We start from the raw sequence: 19492 nt of genomic DNA on the forward strand, positions 1-19492 counted from the left end.
AGGCTTATTATTCCAGCAGCTATAGTTAACATATGATGCCAAAATTGATGAGATAAGAAAGACTTAGTGTTACTATATAGTTTGTAAAGCTATTATTTTTTAATGCTCATTTCTTTTATTTATTTTTCTAGCAAAAGGTTAGGAAAAGCTGTACCCATTCTTTAATTCCTAAAAAGAAGATTACAATGCATTCCTGTTGTGGGTTTATCATATAAAACACATGGGAACACATTGTCTGCCTTTCCAAATTCATTATTCCTAATGTTCCTTCCTTTTTAGCAAGCTTTGGCAAACCTTTAATATTTATTATTAATCTCAACAGTGTGAGGGTGCAGATTGCTGAGGTAACTGATGTAATGCGAGATAATGTTGGGCGGCTCTTGGAAAGAGGAGACCAGCTGGACAATCTCCAGGATCGATCAGAGGGACTTGCAACCACTTCTGATCAATTCCGAACCACAGCAACCCGCTTGAGACGCAACATGTGGTGGCAGAATACACGTGCAAAACTTTGCATTGGAGTCACAGTAACTGTCATTTTGCTATTGATATTTAGTAAGTATTTGTTTTTTGTTTGTTTGTTTTTAACATTGGTATAATTTATTTGAACTGATTGATATGTTGTAAGTTATTGAAGTTATTGAATTCAGAAATTAATGTTCATGCCTTTATGTTTACCCAAAGGTAAAATTGCATTCTTTCTCTCTTTCCAGTTCCAGTCATTATCAAAATGAATTCATAGACCAGCCAAAGACCAACATGTGCAATCTTTCATGGTAATGGAACCCTAGTCTGATCCTCTGTAGAGAGAGGATAAATTTTCTAATTCTACAGCTCATTTTGGCATATGAACTTAATGTTACCAAGGGTGATCTGTATATTTTTACAGAGCAAAGTTAAATATTGATGCAGCTATATAATTTTGGAATATTGCATGAATTACTGCAACTTTGGAAGTTCTTACATTTGAAGACCTTTCACTATGCTACATCACAAGGCATTGTCTCAAACACCTGAATGTCTTGCATTGATATCTTGCAAAGTCCAAGGCTTCAGAGTGAGTAGACAGATTTTGTTATTTTGATTTTGTTCTCAAAAGATGTAGTATCCCTCTTTGTATACTTTTGGAAGTTTTAATTTTACATTATAATTTATTGTCAGGTTTGCTTGGCATGGTAATATGAATAACAAACATGCTTATCAGAATGTCTTCTTTGTATTATAGAGTACTGAAATGTATCAGTACAGGAGTTTTTAACCTGTCCTGGTTTATGACAGTAATCGGGTAAAGTCATATAGTTATTGCTGATATAAGAATGTTCATATTTATGTGGCATATCATACTATCAAATGTATGCCCAAATACTCTAAACCCAATAAAACCAGTTCAAAGTCTTGGTAAGGTCAGGCGAGGGCAAGTGTACATTAGTGCACACTGCTTCAAGCTTGGGCGATTGTCCAGCTTGTGGTAAGGTGTGTGAGTCCTCCTGTCAATTGGGACATTGACTTGTGACATGATTATGCGTCACCTGGCATCTGTGATTATTGGTCATAGCATGGTAGCATGTATCCTGTCATTAGAGGTTAATATGTTTATATTGCAGTCAGCATAGATCTTAAAAGCATGATGTATCCATGTTCAAGCTAATTTTTTTCAAGGAATTGGACTATTAGATGTTCTTATGGTACCCAACCAGATTTTAACAGAATTTCCTCTTGATATGATATAGTTTCAGTTTCATAAATTGTATGCATCTGTGTACTAGATAAGCCATATGAAGCATCAAAAACATATTTATGTTTTAATTGTATATGTATATATTTTGCTTAGGTAATCCATTTTTTGTAACTTTATTCTTTCAAATTTAATATGAAAAGGGTTCACTTGGCATAGATACATATATTCAAAAAACAAGATGTACTTTTGTTGTACTTTCTTATTACTACAATGATTTTTTTTTTACAATTTATTTATTCTCATATATTTTCTAGTCTTCCTGCTGTCAGATAATTGGCAAAGTGAGATCTCTCAAGAATGTTTTGTCTAGGTGGGAATTATTGATGTCAACCTGAATTGGCCATATACAGTACCTTGTAGTAAGGAAGATGTTTGTCAGGAGTAACTTATTCTACTGGGCATATCTGGAGACTTAAGAGCAGCCAAAGTAGTGGTTGGTGGATTCGTAACTGAACAAAGTTGTGCAATTTACTTATTGATGGCTGTGTTTCTTTAATTTATTTTAGTCATGTAAAAGCTTTAAGATACAAGGTTTACTTTGGTGGAGAAATACAGATTGTTAGTAATTTAGGTATAAATGATCAACTTTTTATTCTGTGTTGCCACCTTTGATTATTTATTGCAAGAGGAGATAAAATGTAATGTGTATGTTAGATTGACATTTTGCATGTGAAGTAGGGAAAGCTAAGTTCAATGCATATTTGCATGTATAAAATCTCAATTTTGAAAGAGTCATGACAAAGCACATTTCATTAGTGGTCTTGATAGCAAAATACATAATTGTCTTACATTTGTATATTACTTTTGATATATATATAAATATATATATATATTCATTTCATGCTACACTATGTATGAATGTCAGAATATGACATTGAAATCTTTTACACACACACACACACACACACACACACACACACACACACACACACACACACACACACACACACACACACACACACACACACACACACACACACACACACACACACACACACACACACACACACACACACACACACACACACACACACACACACACACACACACACACACACACACACACACACACACACACACACACACACACACACACACACACAGAGTTAATACAGAAATTAATGCTGCAGAGTAAGATTATATATTTGCCTTAGTTTGGAATGGTAGACTTGATATGGTTATAGATTAGAAGATGATCAGGATGTAGATATCATGCTCAGTCTACATATTTATGTAACATATCACACAATTTCAGATCTATGTTTTTGCTAGGCAAACATCTGAAACTGGTATGAGAAATGTATATATTTTTGTTCTGTTCTTTCACATATCCAATAATGTCAATAGGAAAAAAAAGGCAATATGGAAGAGGTGCATTATCTGTTACCAGTGCATATCAACTGTGTCAGTACCATATGTAGGTGGTGTGATTACTCTGCATTTGATCCCTATTGAACAAATAAAGGAGCTTTTATTGTTGTAATTTATTGACTATGAATATACTGTCAAGATGTAGCATGGGTTGTAATTTGCTCTACATTGATTTTGGTTCCATTTTGAATTGTGCTTAGTCATGGTATCTATTTTGGAGGTCAAGTTAAAGATTATATATAGAAATGGTAGAGCAATATCACCAGATTTGATGAACTTTATAAAATATTCTTCCATCAAACTGGATTCTTAATTTTTGTAAGCAAAGCAGTGATTACGTCAAAGTCCTTTCTGGCTCTGTTGCTTCCTTAGGGCAATAAATTGAAAAAGACCTGGATTACTATTGAGGTTTCCAGCTCTTTGTTTCATTGCTCTGTTTACCACTTGATCAACAAGAATCTTCCATTCTCGTTTTTGCAGACTTGGTTCTGCAAATAACAAAATAGTAATCAGTGGTCTCATTTATTTTTAAGGAAACCTTAACTTGACTTTAGTTGTAGGTTAAATGTGAAAGTGTGTATTCAGTCAGAGGATGTTTTAATAATATTTTATCCATTCAAGTTGGGGTACATGTATACCCATATTACTCATCTGTCAAGCTTACAGATGTTTGTACTCATGTTCAGCTATGTGGATGTCCCATATCTAAGATGAAGCTTATTCATTAAATTTATTTTGAAATAAGATTGTTTGAATTTTTAATCTAAGAAAAACAGAAAAACTCCAAAGAATGTGACTGTCTTGATAATTTAGATTTTTGTTGTCGCAAGATGGCAGCATTGCTATTGGCAGTTTTGGACAGACGAAAGTCAGTATGCCAATCTGATTTTTATTTTACAATTAGAAGTGCTTGGTGCTTTTCTTCAGTGTGTGTCATGGTCTGGAAGTTATAATCTTTTCTAGTGTGTAAAATGAAGACATTATAAAAATTGTACGTATTGTAGTATGATATTTTTTCTTTTTGCTGAGAGTGAAGTGGTAAGTGCATGAAATAGAAAATACAGTGATCATATGCATACCTAAACATTTTATTGATTGAATTTGAGAGAGATGAAGCTCCTTCTGCTTAAATTACTTAGACAAGACTCAGCAACAGGATATTTTGCACTACCATTGCTGTAAAACTTGACTTCTAAGTAAGTAATAGCTAATTTGTCTGTGTATGAAGTCATTAATATGTACATTTGTTCAAACTATCAATAGGCCCAACTCAGGTTCACATGCCCTTACTTACATATTTCATGTGAAGCTAAATGCAATTTTTAAAAACTTTTATACTGTATGAATATGAATGAAATTATAATGAGCTTATGAACATGTGAACTTTTACTGCTTCTAGAATATATGTAGTTATTTATCAATGCTTTTATAAGAGGATTATTGAAGCATAGAGGCACATTTGAAATTATGCTTTTAATTTAGAAATGCTTTGACATTATTGCATATCTGTATATTAGATTTATTTATTTCCATTTTTGTTTAACCCAGATCCGATGGGCATGGCATGTACGTTCATGCCATGCCCACTGTGAGTTTACTTTATTAATTGTTTTTACATATAGATGGCTACTCTTGTACTAAGCCACCTATGAGCCAATTACGAGTACTGCATCTCACCTGTATACCCTTTTCCTTGATCTTCGGAATATTTTACATTATCTGATATTGATGTTACTAATGTCTATAACATTATAGTAATTATAATGTCTATATTAAAAATAACACCATCAATATTCATAGCATAAGTAAAAAAAAAAAAAAAAAAAAAAAAAAAAATCCTGCCAATTCAGGGAAAGGTGAAATCAGGTAAGGTCACAAGGTCTACTAATTGAATCCCATGTGGCTAAGCACTAGCAGAGCCATGTATGTGCATAGACATTTCACAAAATAATAAAGAATGAGCACAGCATTTTCCCGGCGGCATTGAGTTAACGTTGCATTTTAGCACATAGCACAATTTTACTGTATTTGCACTTCAACAAAATGACAGGGGTAAATTCAGATACTCTTTACTATATAAATATATATAATAATAAGATTTAAAGGGTTTTATGATAGGACTTATCTTTGCTCTTTTTGTTACGAATATTGTGATTAGACATGTGCTAACAGAGTATTGTATTTGTGGAGTTCCCTGCTGAAGTGAAAGGAGCATTTTACATGAAAATAACAAATCAAGTAATGTTAGATCATTGCTTATATCTGCTTCAAATCAAAATCCGAGTGGAAGTTAGACAAATGAGAATACTGGCATGGTCAATGTTAATGTCATAGATGTTACAAAAAAAAAGAAATAGGAAAGTAAAATTGCATATGAAAAAGAGGAAGATTGCCTAGCAGCAGCAAAGAAGGCTTATTTTGCTTACTAACTGGCTGGAAGCAAGGCCCATTTTTCCTTTTGATTGGCTGAAGACAAAGCTAGAGAGGAAACTCATTCTGCCTACTGACTGGCTGGAGGAGCTTATTTTGATTACTGATTGGCTGGAGGAGAGGCTTATTCTGCCTGTTCATTGGCTGGAAAGGAAGCTCATTCTGCCTACTGAGTGGCAGGAAAAGAAGCCCATTCTCTTTACTGATTGGCTGGAAAGGATGTTTATTTTCCTTTCTTATTGGCTGAAAGGGAAGCTGGTTTTGCTTACTGATTGGCTAGAGGTATCACGACAATGAGCTGATAGGTTTGTCTCTTAAACCTGTGCCTAACTACCACCTAGTGCCTGATACTGCCATTGTATCTGCCACTCTTCCTAAGCACTTATAGCATCTGAGTAGTGTACCAGTGAAAGGAAAATCATACCTCAGAATTAACCATAGTTCAGAATTATGCTTACCTCAGTTCAGCAGAGGGTGCCACATTTTTCCTATACAATTGGAATTGGAAGTCTATGATTGAAAATATACAATATTAAATATCCTAAGTAAACAAATGAAGACCGATATATCTATTTCCTATATGAAAGTTTCAGTACACTATATAACACTGTTTATATGTAAACACATTATTAGCTGGAAATATACAAGATGTTAATGTATCTACCCCTAAGTCATTGTAACAATCCTCTGAATGGTAATGGATAAAAACAGATCCTTTTTTTCAACATCTGTGATTGTGTGGCTGTATGTATATAGTGGTAATAAAAATAAAAAATATCTTGTATATTTATGCCTTCTTGCATTTAATCAGCAGACAGTCTCACATGTAACCAGGAAACATCCTGATTTTAGTTACAAGGAGACCTGACTAATAAAGTATTTTGGTAACAAAACAAAAAACTGTGACTGTTGACATAAAAGTATCCTTAACACATACTATCTCTCTCTCTCTCTCTCTCTCTCTCTGTGTGTGTGTGTGTGTGTGTGTGTGTGTGTGTGTGTGTGTGTGTGTGTGTGTGTGTGTGTGTGTGTGTGTGTGTGTGTGTGTGTGTGTGTGTGTGTGTGTGTGTGTGTGTGTGTGTGTGTGTGTGTGTGTGTGTGTGTGTGTGTGTGTGTGTGTGTGTGTGTGTGTGTGTGTGTGTGTGTGTGTGTGTGTGTGTGTGTGTGTGTGTGTGTGTGAATATCATTATATATATGTATATATATACATATATATATGTATATATATACATATATATGTATGTATATATATATTGATATGTATATGTATATCATTATATATATGTATATATATATAGATATATAATGTATGTATATGTATATATAATATAATATATATGTAAATATAATATTCACATATAACATATATGTAATATATATATATATATTTATATATATATATATATAGTATATGTAATATATATGTGTATATATTTTTTAAAAATAATAATAATAATACCCTCGCACGCACGTGCGCGCGCACGCACGCACACACACACACACACACACACACACACACACACACACACACACACACACACACACACACACACACACACACACACACACATATGCAAATATATATACATATAAATATACATATATATATATATATACATATATCTATATATAAGAGGCTTCAAAAATTTTGTGGAAAAAGTCCTTAACTAAAAATCATATGGAATACTTTTGATTTCAGTGCACCTGAACATTGTTGTACCAACATGTTATAACGTGTTCAAACATGAACCCCTGAATGCAGGTAATAACCACCACCACCAGTTGAAAGTCAGGCACCATTCAAGCAACGTGGAACCCAATCCACCATAATCGAGGACAGGACAAATATTAAATTCATGGAGTAACTTCCCCCCAATCCCTTGCCCGTTATTGGGGGGCTTAGGAGGAGAAGACTGGGACCCAATTCTGGGGAACTCCCCCGCCTTGGGACTCGCCTCTCAACTCAACTAATTTTGCATGGTCTTTTTCCCCTTGAAGATGAGCCCTGCAGTAGCAAGCCATCAACGTCAGTATGTGAGGAAAACTTTGATGCTGTTCTGAAGCTTTCCTACAGAGAAATGTGACAGGGGATGAAACATGGATCTACCAGTACGATCCCGAGGACAAAATTCAGTCAAAGCAGTGGCTGCCCAGGGATAGAAGTGGACCAGTCAAAGCAAAATCTGAGCATTCAAGAGGAAAGCGTCATGGCCACTACTTCTGGGATACAAAGGGAATTTTGCTGGTTGACTTCATTGAGATAGAGAGAAAAAAAAAATTGCTTATTATAAATGCGTTTTGAGAAAACTGTAAAAAATATATCGGAAAAAACTGCATCAACGCATTCTCTTCCACCACAACAGTGGACCCGCTCACAGCGCTCGGCAGACAAGAGCTATGCTATTTGAATTTTGGTGGCAAATCGTCCAACATCCACCTTACAGCCGCGATTTAGCCCCATCTGACTTATTTTTGTTTTCCAAACTTACGGAAATCATTGAAAGGCACCAATTTTCCATCGGTTGAACATGTAGGAAAAGCTGCTCCGACATAGTTCAGATCACATGACTTCCAACTGGCGGTGATGCGTTATTACCTGCATTTATGGGTTCATGTTTGAACACGGTATAACACGTTGGTACAAGTTCATGTTCAGGTGCATTGAAATCAATATCCTTCAATATGATTTTTAGTTATTTTTATATGTATTCATATAAAAACATACATACACACACACACATATATGTTTACATATACATACATTCACAAACACACACGCATATATATATATATATATATATATATTATGTATTATATTACATGTTATATATATATGCTTATATATATAATATATATATGTATATATTTTATATACATATATTATATATACAGATAATATGAATATACATGTGTGTATATATTATATATATGTATTATGTATATATATAATATATATAATACTATGATATACCGATATGATATATATATTATATATATAATATACATACACACACACACACACACACACACACAAGTAGGGCAGCTAAACTTGGCTCTCAGTAAAGCCTCAAAGTTAGTGTCTTTAATACACAAATCTACCATTAGCGGTGAGAAGAAATTTCATTGTGTGTGCTGGAATTCCAAAGTGAAAATGATTAGATGAGCGTTGAGTATTCCTGAAGGAAAATCAAGCATCATAGATGGTGTATGAATAACTGAGTGTGTATGATCGTAATCTACTTAAAAAACATGCTACAAATCTTTGAGCCGTTTGAGGAGGCTACAGATTGAGCACAGAAGCCAGCCATCGTTTCTGCAAGTCTGGTCATTCCCTGCATTTGGGGCTTCAAAAATTCTGGCTATTCAGTTTCCTGCATATTCAAACAGAGGAGTCAACATCCACAAGTGAAAAGGTGCAGTCAATCAACACTCGGATCAACTGTTATCTGAGCCAGCCTTGGAATGCAGATGACAGTGATGCGTTGGTATTTTGGAAAGAACACAGATATACCCCTCATCTAAGAGAGCTCAGAAATATTTGGCTGTGCCTGCATCTTCTCCCGTTGGAAGGCTTTTCGGCATTGCTGGAAAGGTGTTTAAGCCTGACATATGTCGTCTTCGAAAGTGTGATGTTCATAAAGTACAATGATGATGCACCCTAAGGAGCTCACTTGTGTGCATTTCTTATTTCAAGTAAATTATGTTTTTCTTTTCCTTATTTAGGAGCAAAAAGGAACTAAAATTCATCAAATCTAATTTTGAATTTCATATGCCACACAAAAATTCCATTTACATTTTATGAAATAATTCTGTGATCTCTTACATACTACAGGAAAAGTCCCAAAAGGAGAATTCAACTAAAAAAGCTGTACAATGAATCGCATGGATAACAAATTTATGTTCAATAAAAGCGGCTGCACTTAGCTGCTATACTTAGTTATAAAACTATATTCATATAAAACAAGGGGCAAGGTTTAATGCCATGATAGCTATATTCTCTGCATCAAATTGTCTTATTACTGATATGAGAAATATATGATTAGTCGTTTGCATTTGCAGCATAGGGAATATCATTTATTCAAGTTATTCATTAAGCATGTGTTCTTGTTTTGCAATTATGTGATAAAAGAAGTGATGTGCTTAAATAAAGGTAGAATTTCTATTACTTTTCTATATCGAATCCCACTTTTTAAGTGTACTCGTTAATGTGTATGTACGAAAACTACTACTTTTCGTGCTTTACGAAAGTAATGCCATGTTCTTGGATTTAAGTACATAGCAAAGTGAATGTACTTAAATATATATATATATATATATATATATATATATATATATATACACACACACACACATACTATTTTATATATATATATACATATATATGCACATAATTATAATATATGAATATATATACATATACATTTATTTATTCATAATATAATATATATAATATATTTATACACACAATATGTATATATACACGCACACACATGCATATATATATATGTATGTGTATGTATACATATATATGTATATATAAATTAAACCTTAACCCTATTTAATCACACATTCCGCTATCGAATACTTCGTAACTTCAAAAGACAATCCTCTGTCGACCTCTCTTTCCTCCCCTCCCTCGCAAAGAAATCATCGCTGGTTTTCCTTCCCGTAGAACATATATAATGCTTCGTTATATTGTTCGACCTTCTCATTATGTAAATGACAGCAGGGGCAGGGGTATTGCGCATCTGGAGTCATTGCTGTCCCCTTTTTCCTCTTTCCGCCAGGATAGTGAAACCGATTACCTAATATCATGCCTAATGTCTATTTCCTTTGAGTGTCAGATTGCCTTGCACAGCTGTATCGTTATGAGGTGATATGCAAAAGTATATATTTTATTTAGAGTGAATTATTTTGTTAATCGAGGTAAACAGTACCTGGTCGAAAGATATGGTAAACAATATTGTAACTGAACAGTTTTTGTTATAGAAGTTAATGTTGGATAAAATTTCATGCTTAGTATTTATGTTTTTTCTATAAGTTTAAGAGGCAATTCGAGATACTTTCGATACACAGAGAGAGAGACTTACACATTTTTTACAGGTATTATTTTAAAACAAAGAAATATGAGAACATTAAATTTATTACCGCAAGCAGAATTACAAAGAAAATGTTTTTTTTATTATTCTCTATTATGGCAGGCCTTATTTAAATGCAATGAACATGAATGTGAAACAATGAATGCTGATGTAAATCAAACTACAAGTATGGCGCAGAAAGTAGTTCATTATTGCATTTCTAAATTGCGTAATTGGTATTCCTTTCTCAAAACTTGCAAGAAAAATAAAAGAAAACTTGTTTATTATGCAAAAAAGGCAAGGGAAGGAAACTGGTCAGGAAATTATTTAAAAATGTGAAACAAAGAAATAGCTATACATAAAGTTAATTACAATTAGAACGAAAACATTGATTGTGACCCATCATGGCGGATCTTTGACTGAAATTCTCAGGGCTACAAGTCCTAAGACGTCAAACTGCACAGCTCCTCCCTTCTTTCCAAACTTGGAAACTACACCAAATAAATGATTTCGCGTTTATTTCTAATCCGAAATAAAAGGACTTTCAGGTCATATTTACATATTCTAATGAGCTTTGCAGTGCAGCAATGACTAAAGATGCAAACTAATTGTAAATATGGGATAGAACTTAGTTACATTTCCAAGCCGCCCAATTAGTACTTCCTTTGCAAAACCCTCTTCAAATAATAAAGCAAACTTTCTTACTAATGAAAGAATAGAAATGGGCGCACTGGTAATATTACAAAATGTGAAACAAGTTTAAAAACTAAACATAGTATCAGTAACTACTGGCGCAGTTACAATGATAAAGGTATTCATTCACCACCATGGCACCTCTTCTTTCACTTGGAGACCAAATTCTTCTTGCAAGAAAGATTCTGTCTTGATCAACTCCTCCCCGAAGGTATTTTCTTGTCGGCTATCTTCCCCAGTCTCTTTGGAGACCAAAAGCACACTGGGGTTCAAACTCTGGTCTTCTTTTGGAGGCAATTTCGGTCTATTTTCCCCAAAGGCTCCATTAGAACACCCTTGCTGTGGTTGGCGAATTTTGGAAGACTGTTGAGCATCCTCACGATTTTCAAATAATGCAGTCTGACTTGAATCCCCTGGATGTCTTGGAAAGAAAGGCCGAGAATCGTGATCATCAAATATAGTCTTGTATTTTGTTGGAATTATTATTTTCCCTGTTTCTGGCACAAGTTTGAAATCAGTGAATAATTTCCTTGCTAAATCTGAATACATGGAGTGAGGACGAGATTGTAATGCTCTATACCAATCACTCTGCATATAATGGGCTCCAAACAATGCTATGGGATCATGGTCTAATGTAATACACCCTTCAGTGGATGCAGCATTGACTTCAGCTACTCTCTTTCGACCGAACCAGTCTTGTGCATCAAACTGATCCCTTTGGTTCTTAGCAGTGTTTGCAAAATGGGTATTATATGGGTCTCTGTCAGTCTGAAGTCGAGAGCTTGCTATGGTAGTTCTATATGACCTATTTTGACTAGTACTTGGACCGACAAAACTTTGATGGTTATAATAATCATGTGTCATTCCAAATGACTGATTTCTGTAAGGCAGGTTTTGACTGGTATTTCGCCGATGAACCACAGTAGTTCCGTGAGACCCATCATGTCTAGCAGCTGTAGAGCTAAGACGACTTCCGCTGTTCATCATTCAAGAACCCTGAAAAAAAATATTTATAAGCCTGATCATCCATGCTTACATCTGTAGACAAGAGCCTCACATGGAGGGGGAATGGGGAGGGAGGGGAGGAGGAAGTAAGGAAGGAGACAGGAATAGAGAGAGGGGAGAGAAAGGAAAGGGAGAGGGAGGGAAGGAGGGAGAGAGTTTACGCAAAATAATTTTAGAGTTTACCAAATAATTTTACAGACGACGGAGGTCCTTGGGGGTATACATTCCCCCCCTCCCTCCCTCTTTCTGTGCTGACTCAAAACTCTAAAGTAAAAGAAAAAGAGGGAAAGGGGAAACGGGGAAGGAGAGAAGAGCAGAGAAGAATACAGGAGAGGAGGGGGAGGGGTGGGGTGAGGGCACCACCATTTCGAGATCATATTCATCATTATACCGTTATCATATAAGGTTACAGCACATGAATACAATAGTTATCATTCCTGTAGTGCTAATAAGATAATATAATAATAATAATTCTTATTATAACAATAATAACTACAACAGCAATAATACCAACAATGATAACTATAATAATAACAAAATATAAATAATGATCGTGACTTCAACTATATTAATCAATATCATATCATAGTTATAATTTTATTACCTTCAGTTTAAAAATGTTATTACCGGTATTATTTTAATTCTGTAATAATGTAGATCATTATATCATTACTGATTATCAATATAGCAAAAAGAACAATAACAACAACAGCAACAAAAATAATAATAATAACAATAATAATAATGAGAATAACAATCAAAATAACAGCAACAATAACAATAATAATAATGATATTTATAATAACTACAACAATAACAATAATAACAATAGTAATGTTGCTAATAATAACGATAATAATAATAGTAATAATATAGTGATAATAATAATAATATTTTTAGAAATACAATAATAATAATAGTAATAATAATAATAATAATAATGATAATAACAATGACAAGATGAAAAGATAACATATTCACGTAGAAGCTTTGGTAGACATGGGTGTGGATGTCACAGCGAGGAGACGGAGACCAAAATAAAGTAGGTCTTTCAGCGCTGACCTGTGCTGGTCGACTGAAGACGATGGCATCGCACGGTTTACCTATGGCCAAGCACTCCATTCAGATTGGGAAGAACCGAGATTTTTCTACGAACCAAAGCATTCATGCGAGTAGTAGTATCATCTCACTCCTCGCTTGTTGCCATCCACATTGCCCATATAAATACGAGGTCTTCATATCAGAACAGGTAATCAAAACCAGTAAAAGGGTATGATCCAAACGGCAGTGAACGCAACGGGATTTCACCTCTGTAAATTGCTTGGAAATGGAAATGAACGCCGAAGGCAAGACAAATGGCTTCGAGTCAGAGTGAAGGACAGGCTTCAAACGTTCGCTTCACTTTCCTGCCAGTCTCCTGAACATGGAATACACAATGTCACCAGAAGTTTCCAATAGAGGGCTTGCTTTCATTTTTATTCCAAGGACCATCTAATTACAACTCACTAAACCTTCCTTGAGTCACCATAAACTTGCTGATTGAATGCTGATTTATACTGTGTAAATGCAGTTCCCTTTTATTCACAGTAAGAAAAAAAAAAAGGCTGAAACACTGTAAAAAAAAAAAAAAAAAAAAAAAAACCCCATTTCCCCCGTGGGGTTTTTAGTCACATAGGTTTAGAACAAAGACCTAATTTTCAAAAGGTATAAAAGGCTAAAAAAATTTAAAACCTTTACACCTGAAAAACCCCCAACGAGAAAAATGGAAACCCCCAAATGGAAAACCAAACCTCGGGGGTTTTCGGGCCCAATTTTACCCTCCCCGAAATTTTTCGGTTAAAAATTAATTTCCTGCCGAATTTTTAAATTCTAAAAAAGGCCTTTTTCGATTTTTTGTTCCCTTTAAATTTTTTTCCCGGTTTTAAAGGAAGAGAATTTTTTAAGGGGGAAAAATAAAAAAACGAAAAAAAGAAAAACGGGAATTTTTAAAAAAATTTCTACAGGGGGCGTGCTTAAAAAAAACGCCTACCCCCTGGGTTTTCCCCCCTGTGGCTTGGGAAAATATTTTTGTTTGTTTTTTGGGGAAGTTTTTTAGGGGTGTTATGTGAAATTGGAAAATGTGAATGGATTTTTTGTGTAATTGAAAAGGAAATTTTGTTATGGGATTGTTATTTTTTTTTAAAGGAAGTTATGTGAATTGTTTGGAGGTTTATTTTAAAGGTTATGGGGGTATTTAAAGGTTTATTTGTGAAATTTATTTTTTTTGGTTTTAAATTTTATTTTGGAAAATTTTAAAATTTAAAAATGTTATTGTTTTTGTTTTTTGGAAAAAATTGTATTTATTTATGTTATTTAAATTTTGTATTTTATTTATTTTATTTTATTTATTTATGTGTTGGTATGGTTTTAGGGGAAAAAAATGGAAAATTTTTTTAGGGTTTGGGGGAAAAATTTTGGAAGTGTATTGAAAAGGGGGAGGGTAGGGTTTTGGGATTTTGGTATTTTTAATGTGAAAATTTTTGGTATGGTTTTATTTTGAAAGGGTTGTTAATGGGGTATTGAAAGGGTAAAAAATGGGAAGTTGATGTTAAAAAATTGTATTTGTTTTGGGGGTTGTTATTTATGGGGTTTTGTGTATGGGGGGGTGGTGTGGGTTATTTTATTTTTATGTTTTTGGGGATGAAAAATTGTTATTTTTTTGGTTTTTGTTTGTTGTGTTTTGTGTGTGTGTGTGTTTGTTTTGTGTATTGTTGTGTTGTGAGGGGGTTGTGTTGTGTTGTGTAGGATGTGTGTGGGGTGGGGGGTGGTGTGTGGGGTTTGTGGTGTGTTTTGGTGGTGGGGTGGGGGGGTTGTGCGGGCGTTGTTTTTTGAAGAAGTCTAATGTGCTCCCAAAAACAATTTGCTAAAAAAAACCGGGATAGGGGAAAAGAAACAAACCCCTTAATTTAAGCAAACATCTTAAAAAATTAAAAATGATAAATTTTTTATCAAAATTTAACGTTATAAAATTTTTCATTAAAATTGAAATTTTTTCCGTTACACCATTTTTTCTTTCTTTGGGGCGGGGAAAAAAAACCCCGCCCCTAAAAAAAAATTAAAAAAAAAACCCCCACTTTTTCCCCCAAAGGAATATCCCCAATTTTTGAAAGGGAAAAGGGAACCGAAATTTGGGAAATTTCCTGGGTAAAAGTTCCCGGGGGGCAACAATGACCCCCGTCTCTCGTACACTCGGTTTAATAAAATCCATGATCGAATTACTTCAAAAAAAAAAAATGCCTCGATTTTTTGGGGGTTCCCCTTAAAACCTCTCGTAAAGGTTAGGGGACGAATATTTACGAGTACAAATAACACAATCTGATAAATAAGAAAAACAGCATATAACAGTACTTTTTAAATGCCCGGCGTACCCAAAGCTCCCCCAACTAAGTGGGAAAAAACCCCAAAACCCTTTGATGGACACAATAAAATTTAGTTTTTTATTACAAAACGCAATCCCATTTTTTTTTAGGGAAGAAAATGCCAAAATTTCTGATTAATTTCATGTTATGACATTTACATAAACATAAAAATGTAGACACGTTGAAGTATTATGCTACGTTGTGTGTAAGTGCATATCTGTAGGCCTATATATGAAAGTGTGAATTTGAATGGTCGTTCCTGAGTGTTCCTTTGAACAAGGCGGAACCCAGATTGGACAATACTGGATTACACTATACAACACTTCGTCTTATGATGTGTATATGGAAAGGTTGAACGCTTGAGATTACTTTAATTACTGCTTATTTTTTTTTAGTAATGCAATTTTAGGCATTGTATGAAAATCGCCATTACGAGGTTATAATGACTAATAATCAGTAGAAATAACAGAATGATAAATGATAAAACTAAATTCTTTCCACTCTAGCAAATGCTAAAGTCTTTAAATTGCAAAACATCTGCGTCTGCTGTAACCAAAAGTAATAGTTCTCAAATTTGAATCTACGGAAATACTACTGGGAATCCTTACTCTTGGACAGGGATAAAGGCTTTCTTCCTTTACTCCTTTGATTATTATCACTAACAGTTTCTGTCACTGGTGATTTTATCTAAGAAGTCGTAAAGCTTATTTTAAGACCACGGGTACGATATCTACCTCTTTTAAATTAGATTGAAGCTATCACTGAAAATAACAGATCGATCATAAGAAACACAAATTAAAAACATTTTATCCCATCAAAGCAATCGTTTTCACATTCACGCATAAACATTCCTGTCTGATTACAAACGACCGTCTCTCCACAATGCAAACGAAATTAAAAATCTTATCGAAACCTTCCAAAGACTGATGCTGGTCCAAAGGAATATCAAAAGTTGGACGTGCGCACTTTAGAGGTCTTGGTTAAACTTTAATACAGGGATTGACTATTATGGCGCGTGCAGAAGACGCCATTAGGTGTGTTTTCATACTTTATCCTTCTTTCCAAAGCATGCACGTACGCTGCTCACGAGGAATAGAATATTTTTTAATATCCTTTTCTCCCCAAGGAAGTAACCGAGCGCAAAGTTATTACTACAGACTGGATGCCAGCATTTTCCTAGTAGAATCCGCATGTCATTTAAGATATATATAGAGTATTTCATATCATTTCAGCTTTATACTCATTAAGTCTAATTTCGTTGCAGTTATTCCGAAGGCCATTCCATTGAGTTCGAGCTCGAAAACAGTCCCCTGCACAGCTTATGTTACACGCGGTGTAGGTATTCATTTTTCCGTAATAATTTCAGCATTATTTTTTATCAGTGGAAGAGGACATCTGACTTTTCAACTATTGAAGACTTATGTGAGTTTTCTTGAAGTTAATTGTTTGTATTCTGAAATTAGATTCGGTCATGATATTTAGTTCCGTATTTACAGTCTTGATGTCTATATCACTTTAAAATATCATAATGAAATACACAGCGTGTTTTTTTTTAATTTTTTTATTATCAAATACATGCAAAGCGTGAAAGTATTTAATTGATTGAATATATAGTAATTTGCTGATTAAATCTAATACTGACACAGGGCTAAGGTTTGAAAATTGCCTTGACCAGTTTATGAATTGAAGTGCTGCAAACATTTTTTAAAGAATTTTCGAAAGACATCGTTGGCTAAGTTGAACACATGACTTGAGAGAAGCTAGAGCTGTCAGATATATTTTTAATCATTTTGACAGCAGATTATCAGCATGCAAGACGTAGAAACTTTTCAGAGCAAAGGCACTGTGGCCTTCGAATGCACCCCGTGGCCGGAGTACTGATATAGGCCTACGTATCCACATAAGTAAATAATGATTACTGTAAAAATGGTCATAATCATAAGGTGAAATCACAGTTTTGGTATCTGAATTGATAAGGGATAAAGCCTGCAGTAAATCTAGCAGCCATCGCAAAAGGAACCGCCTTGGCGTGGTGTGGGGGCTTAAACTTTTCCTCTCAGCTAGAACAGCCTATAGATGACCCACTCCATCCCGGTGGCTTCTCGCGAGCTGGTCCACTCAAGGAGGATGACCAGATGGTTGCTATCTGTGTGCTGAACTTGTAGGTAGGATCGTACCGCCCCTTCTGCCCCAGGGTGTCTGCCGTGCATGGCGCCCTTATGGGCTACAGAGATGGGAGTCATGGAGGTTGATCCTTGCTATGTATGGGTGTATACCCATACTGGAGACTGCACCTCTCCTCTTTGGTTCTGTATTCCAGCAAAACGGGTGGCCTGAGATTGGTTCATTCAGGTTAACCGGCTGGTCTCCATCGTGAGGCTAGGGTCAAGCTGCCACTGCCTTGCCCTGGTCTTATGAATGCGCTTAATACAAGGCAGTGGCTTCATACACCCTCTCACTATATCTGAAACCGTTAGGCACATGAGTCTAGTAGAATGGAAATGATTCAACCTAGTTTTTTTCCAGACTTTCAGGTAAACTGGAAAAAACTCAAGATGCATTCAAACCAAATGTATCTATATGAAAGTGAGTTTAGGGTTGGTCCCTCCAGGCCTGCAGCCTGATCGGAGAAGCCTTTGGCATTAGTTCAGAATCCTGTCTTGATTGAGATTGGAGCACATCCCAGACCCAGCGAACTGGCCGCTCCCATTCTACAAGTGACGGGTGTCGTCAGAAACAACCTATGCCAGTAACAGACTCAGTCAAATGTCCGGATCTTTAACCCGCCTACAACAGTTTAAGGTTCCCTTTAAAGCTGAACTTTTTGTCAGTGCCCACAGTTAGTTAGATCATTGAGAGACACAGATTCGAATGGCGATCAGGTTGCCAGAGACAATGCTATGGTCAGTGTCCTTAAGGATTAGGCTCAGTTTCTTACGGGAAAAAAGTGAGCACTGTCTCTTAAAGACAGGGATGCCATGATTGTTCTTCTTGGGTTCCCAGTCATGCATGACATTGAGGCTATCAAATCACATCCCCTGGTTCTAGGGGCTTCCCAATTGACGAAGGGGAAGGCCTCAACCAGACATCCTGGTCACCTTGAAGGGGGCTCCCGCCAATTCACTTGACTTGGAAATTGTGGCTCCTAAAGCTTACGCATTTGTGTGCCAGGGTCGCATGGTTACCACTAGTCAACTGTAAAGTGTACTATGTTATGGCACGTTTAAAGTCAGGGCATTATCTGGTGCCCATAGCAAGATCAAAATCACGTCCGGGTAAAAAGAAAATAACTCTATGCAATATTTATTTTACGTATACAAATAATAATACATATTATATATAGTATATATAAGCCAAAATTAAATCCCTACCTTGAGCTTCCTACAATACGTAAAACACAGAAAGTACCTAGCCAAGAGTGACCACAAGCGGTGTCACACAATGCTCGAGCTCTGCAGCATGGCAGAGTGGTTCACCGGAAGGTAGGTGACTGAAGTAGGCGTCAGCCAGTGAGACGTGTTAGTTTGGATTTTGAGACCTTTCCTAAATGTCTAATTCAAGTTACGCGCCGGATCAAATGAACTAATGATTAGATATGTCAACTAGATCGTAACAATATATATATATATATATATGTGTGTATATTCATTTACACATACATATATGTATATACTCTCATTGGACTGGACTCCGACCCTCGTGGTCCGAGTTCAATTCCCCGTCGCGGCGGTCGTAAAACTGCCTGCGCTCTGACTGCTGGCTCGAGCCCGAGAAAACGA

At 35.4% G+C, this 19492-nt stretch overlaps 2 protein-coding genes across 6 annotated transcripts in view; one reads left to right on the forward strand and one right to left on the reverse strand.

The window, feature by feature from the left end:
- Positions 1–4484, forward strand: part of LOC125032581 (vesicle-associated membrane protein 4-like) — an 11587-nt gene extending 7103 nt beyond the window's left edge. For both annotated transcript variants that reach the window (XM_047623825.1, XM_047623826.1), the window contains exons 4-5: positions 323–555; positions 714–4484. In XM_047623825.1, coding sequence (XP_047479781.1) covers positions 323–555; positions 714–742 — 262 coding nt within the window. In that variant the 3' untranslated portion in view covers positions 743–4484. The remainder of the gene's footprint in view (positions 1–322; positions 556–713) is intronic.
- A 6180-nt stretch (positions 4485–10664) lies between these two features.
- Positions 10665–19186, reverse strand: LOC125032583. 4 transcript variants are annotated; one of them, XM_047623831.1, is made up of 2 exons: positions 19122–19186; positions 10665–12306 (listed from the first exon to the last, which is right to left on the reverse strand). In XM_047623831.1, exon 2 carries the CDS (start codon positions 12295–12297, stop codon positions 11437–11439), a length of 861 nt encoding a protein of 286 aa, XP_047479787.1. In that variant the 5' UTR covers positions 12298–12306; positions 19122–19186; the 3' UTR covers positions 10665–11436. The 4 variants fall into 4 exon arrangements, with proteins under 4 accessions (XP_047479787.1, XP_047479783.1, XP_047479784.1 ...); XM_047623827.1 differs by lacking the exon at positions 19122–19186 and adding an exon at positions 17678–17962; XM_047623828.1 differs by lacking the exon at positions 19122–19186 and adding an exon at positions 16627–16733.
- Between the last annotated feature and the right edge of the window lie 306 nt (positions 19187–19492).

Source organism: Penaeus chinensis, chromosome 14 (assembly GCF_019202785.1).
Source record: "Penaeus chinensis breed Huanghai No. 1 chromosome 14, ASM1920278v2, whole genome shotgun sequence".
NCBI lineage: Eukaryota > Metazoa > Arthropoda > Malacostraca > Decapoda > Penaeidae > Penaeus > Penaeus chinensis.

Bases quoted from the DNA above. Each gene is read 5' to 3' on its own strand.
- LOC125032583 (XM_047623831.1), bottom strand. From the start codon at position 12,297: ATGATGAACAGCGGAAGTCGTCTTAGCTCTACAGCTGCTAGACATGAT.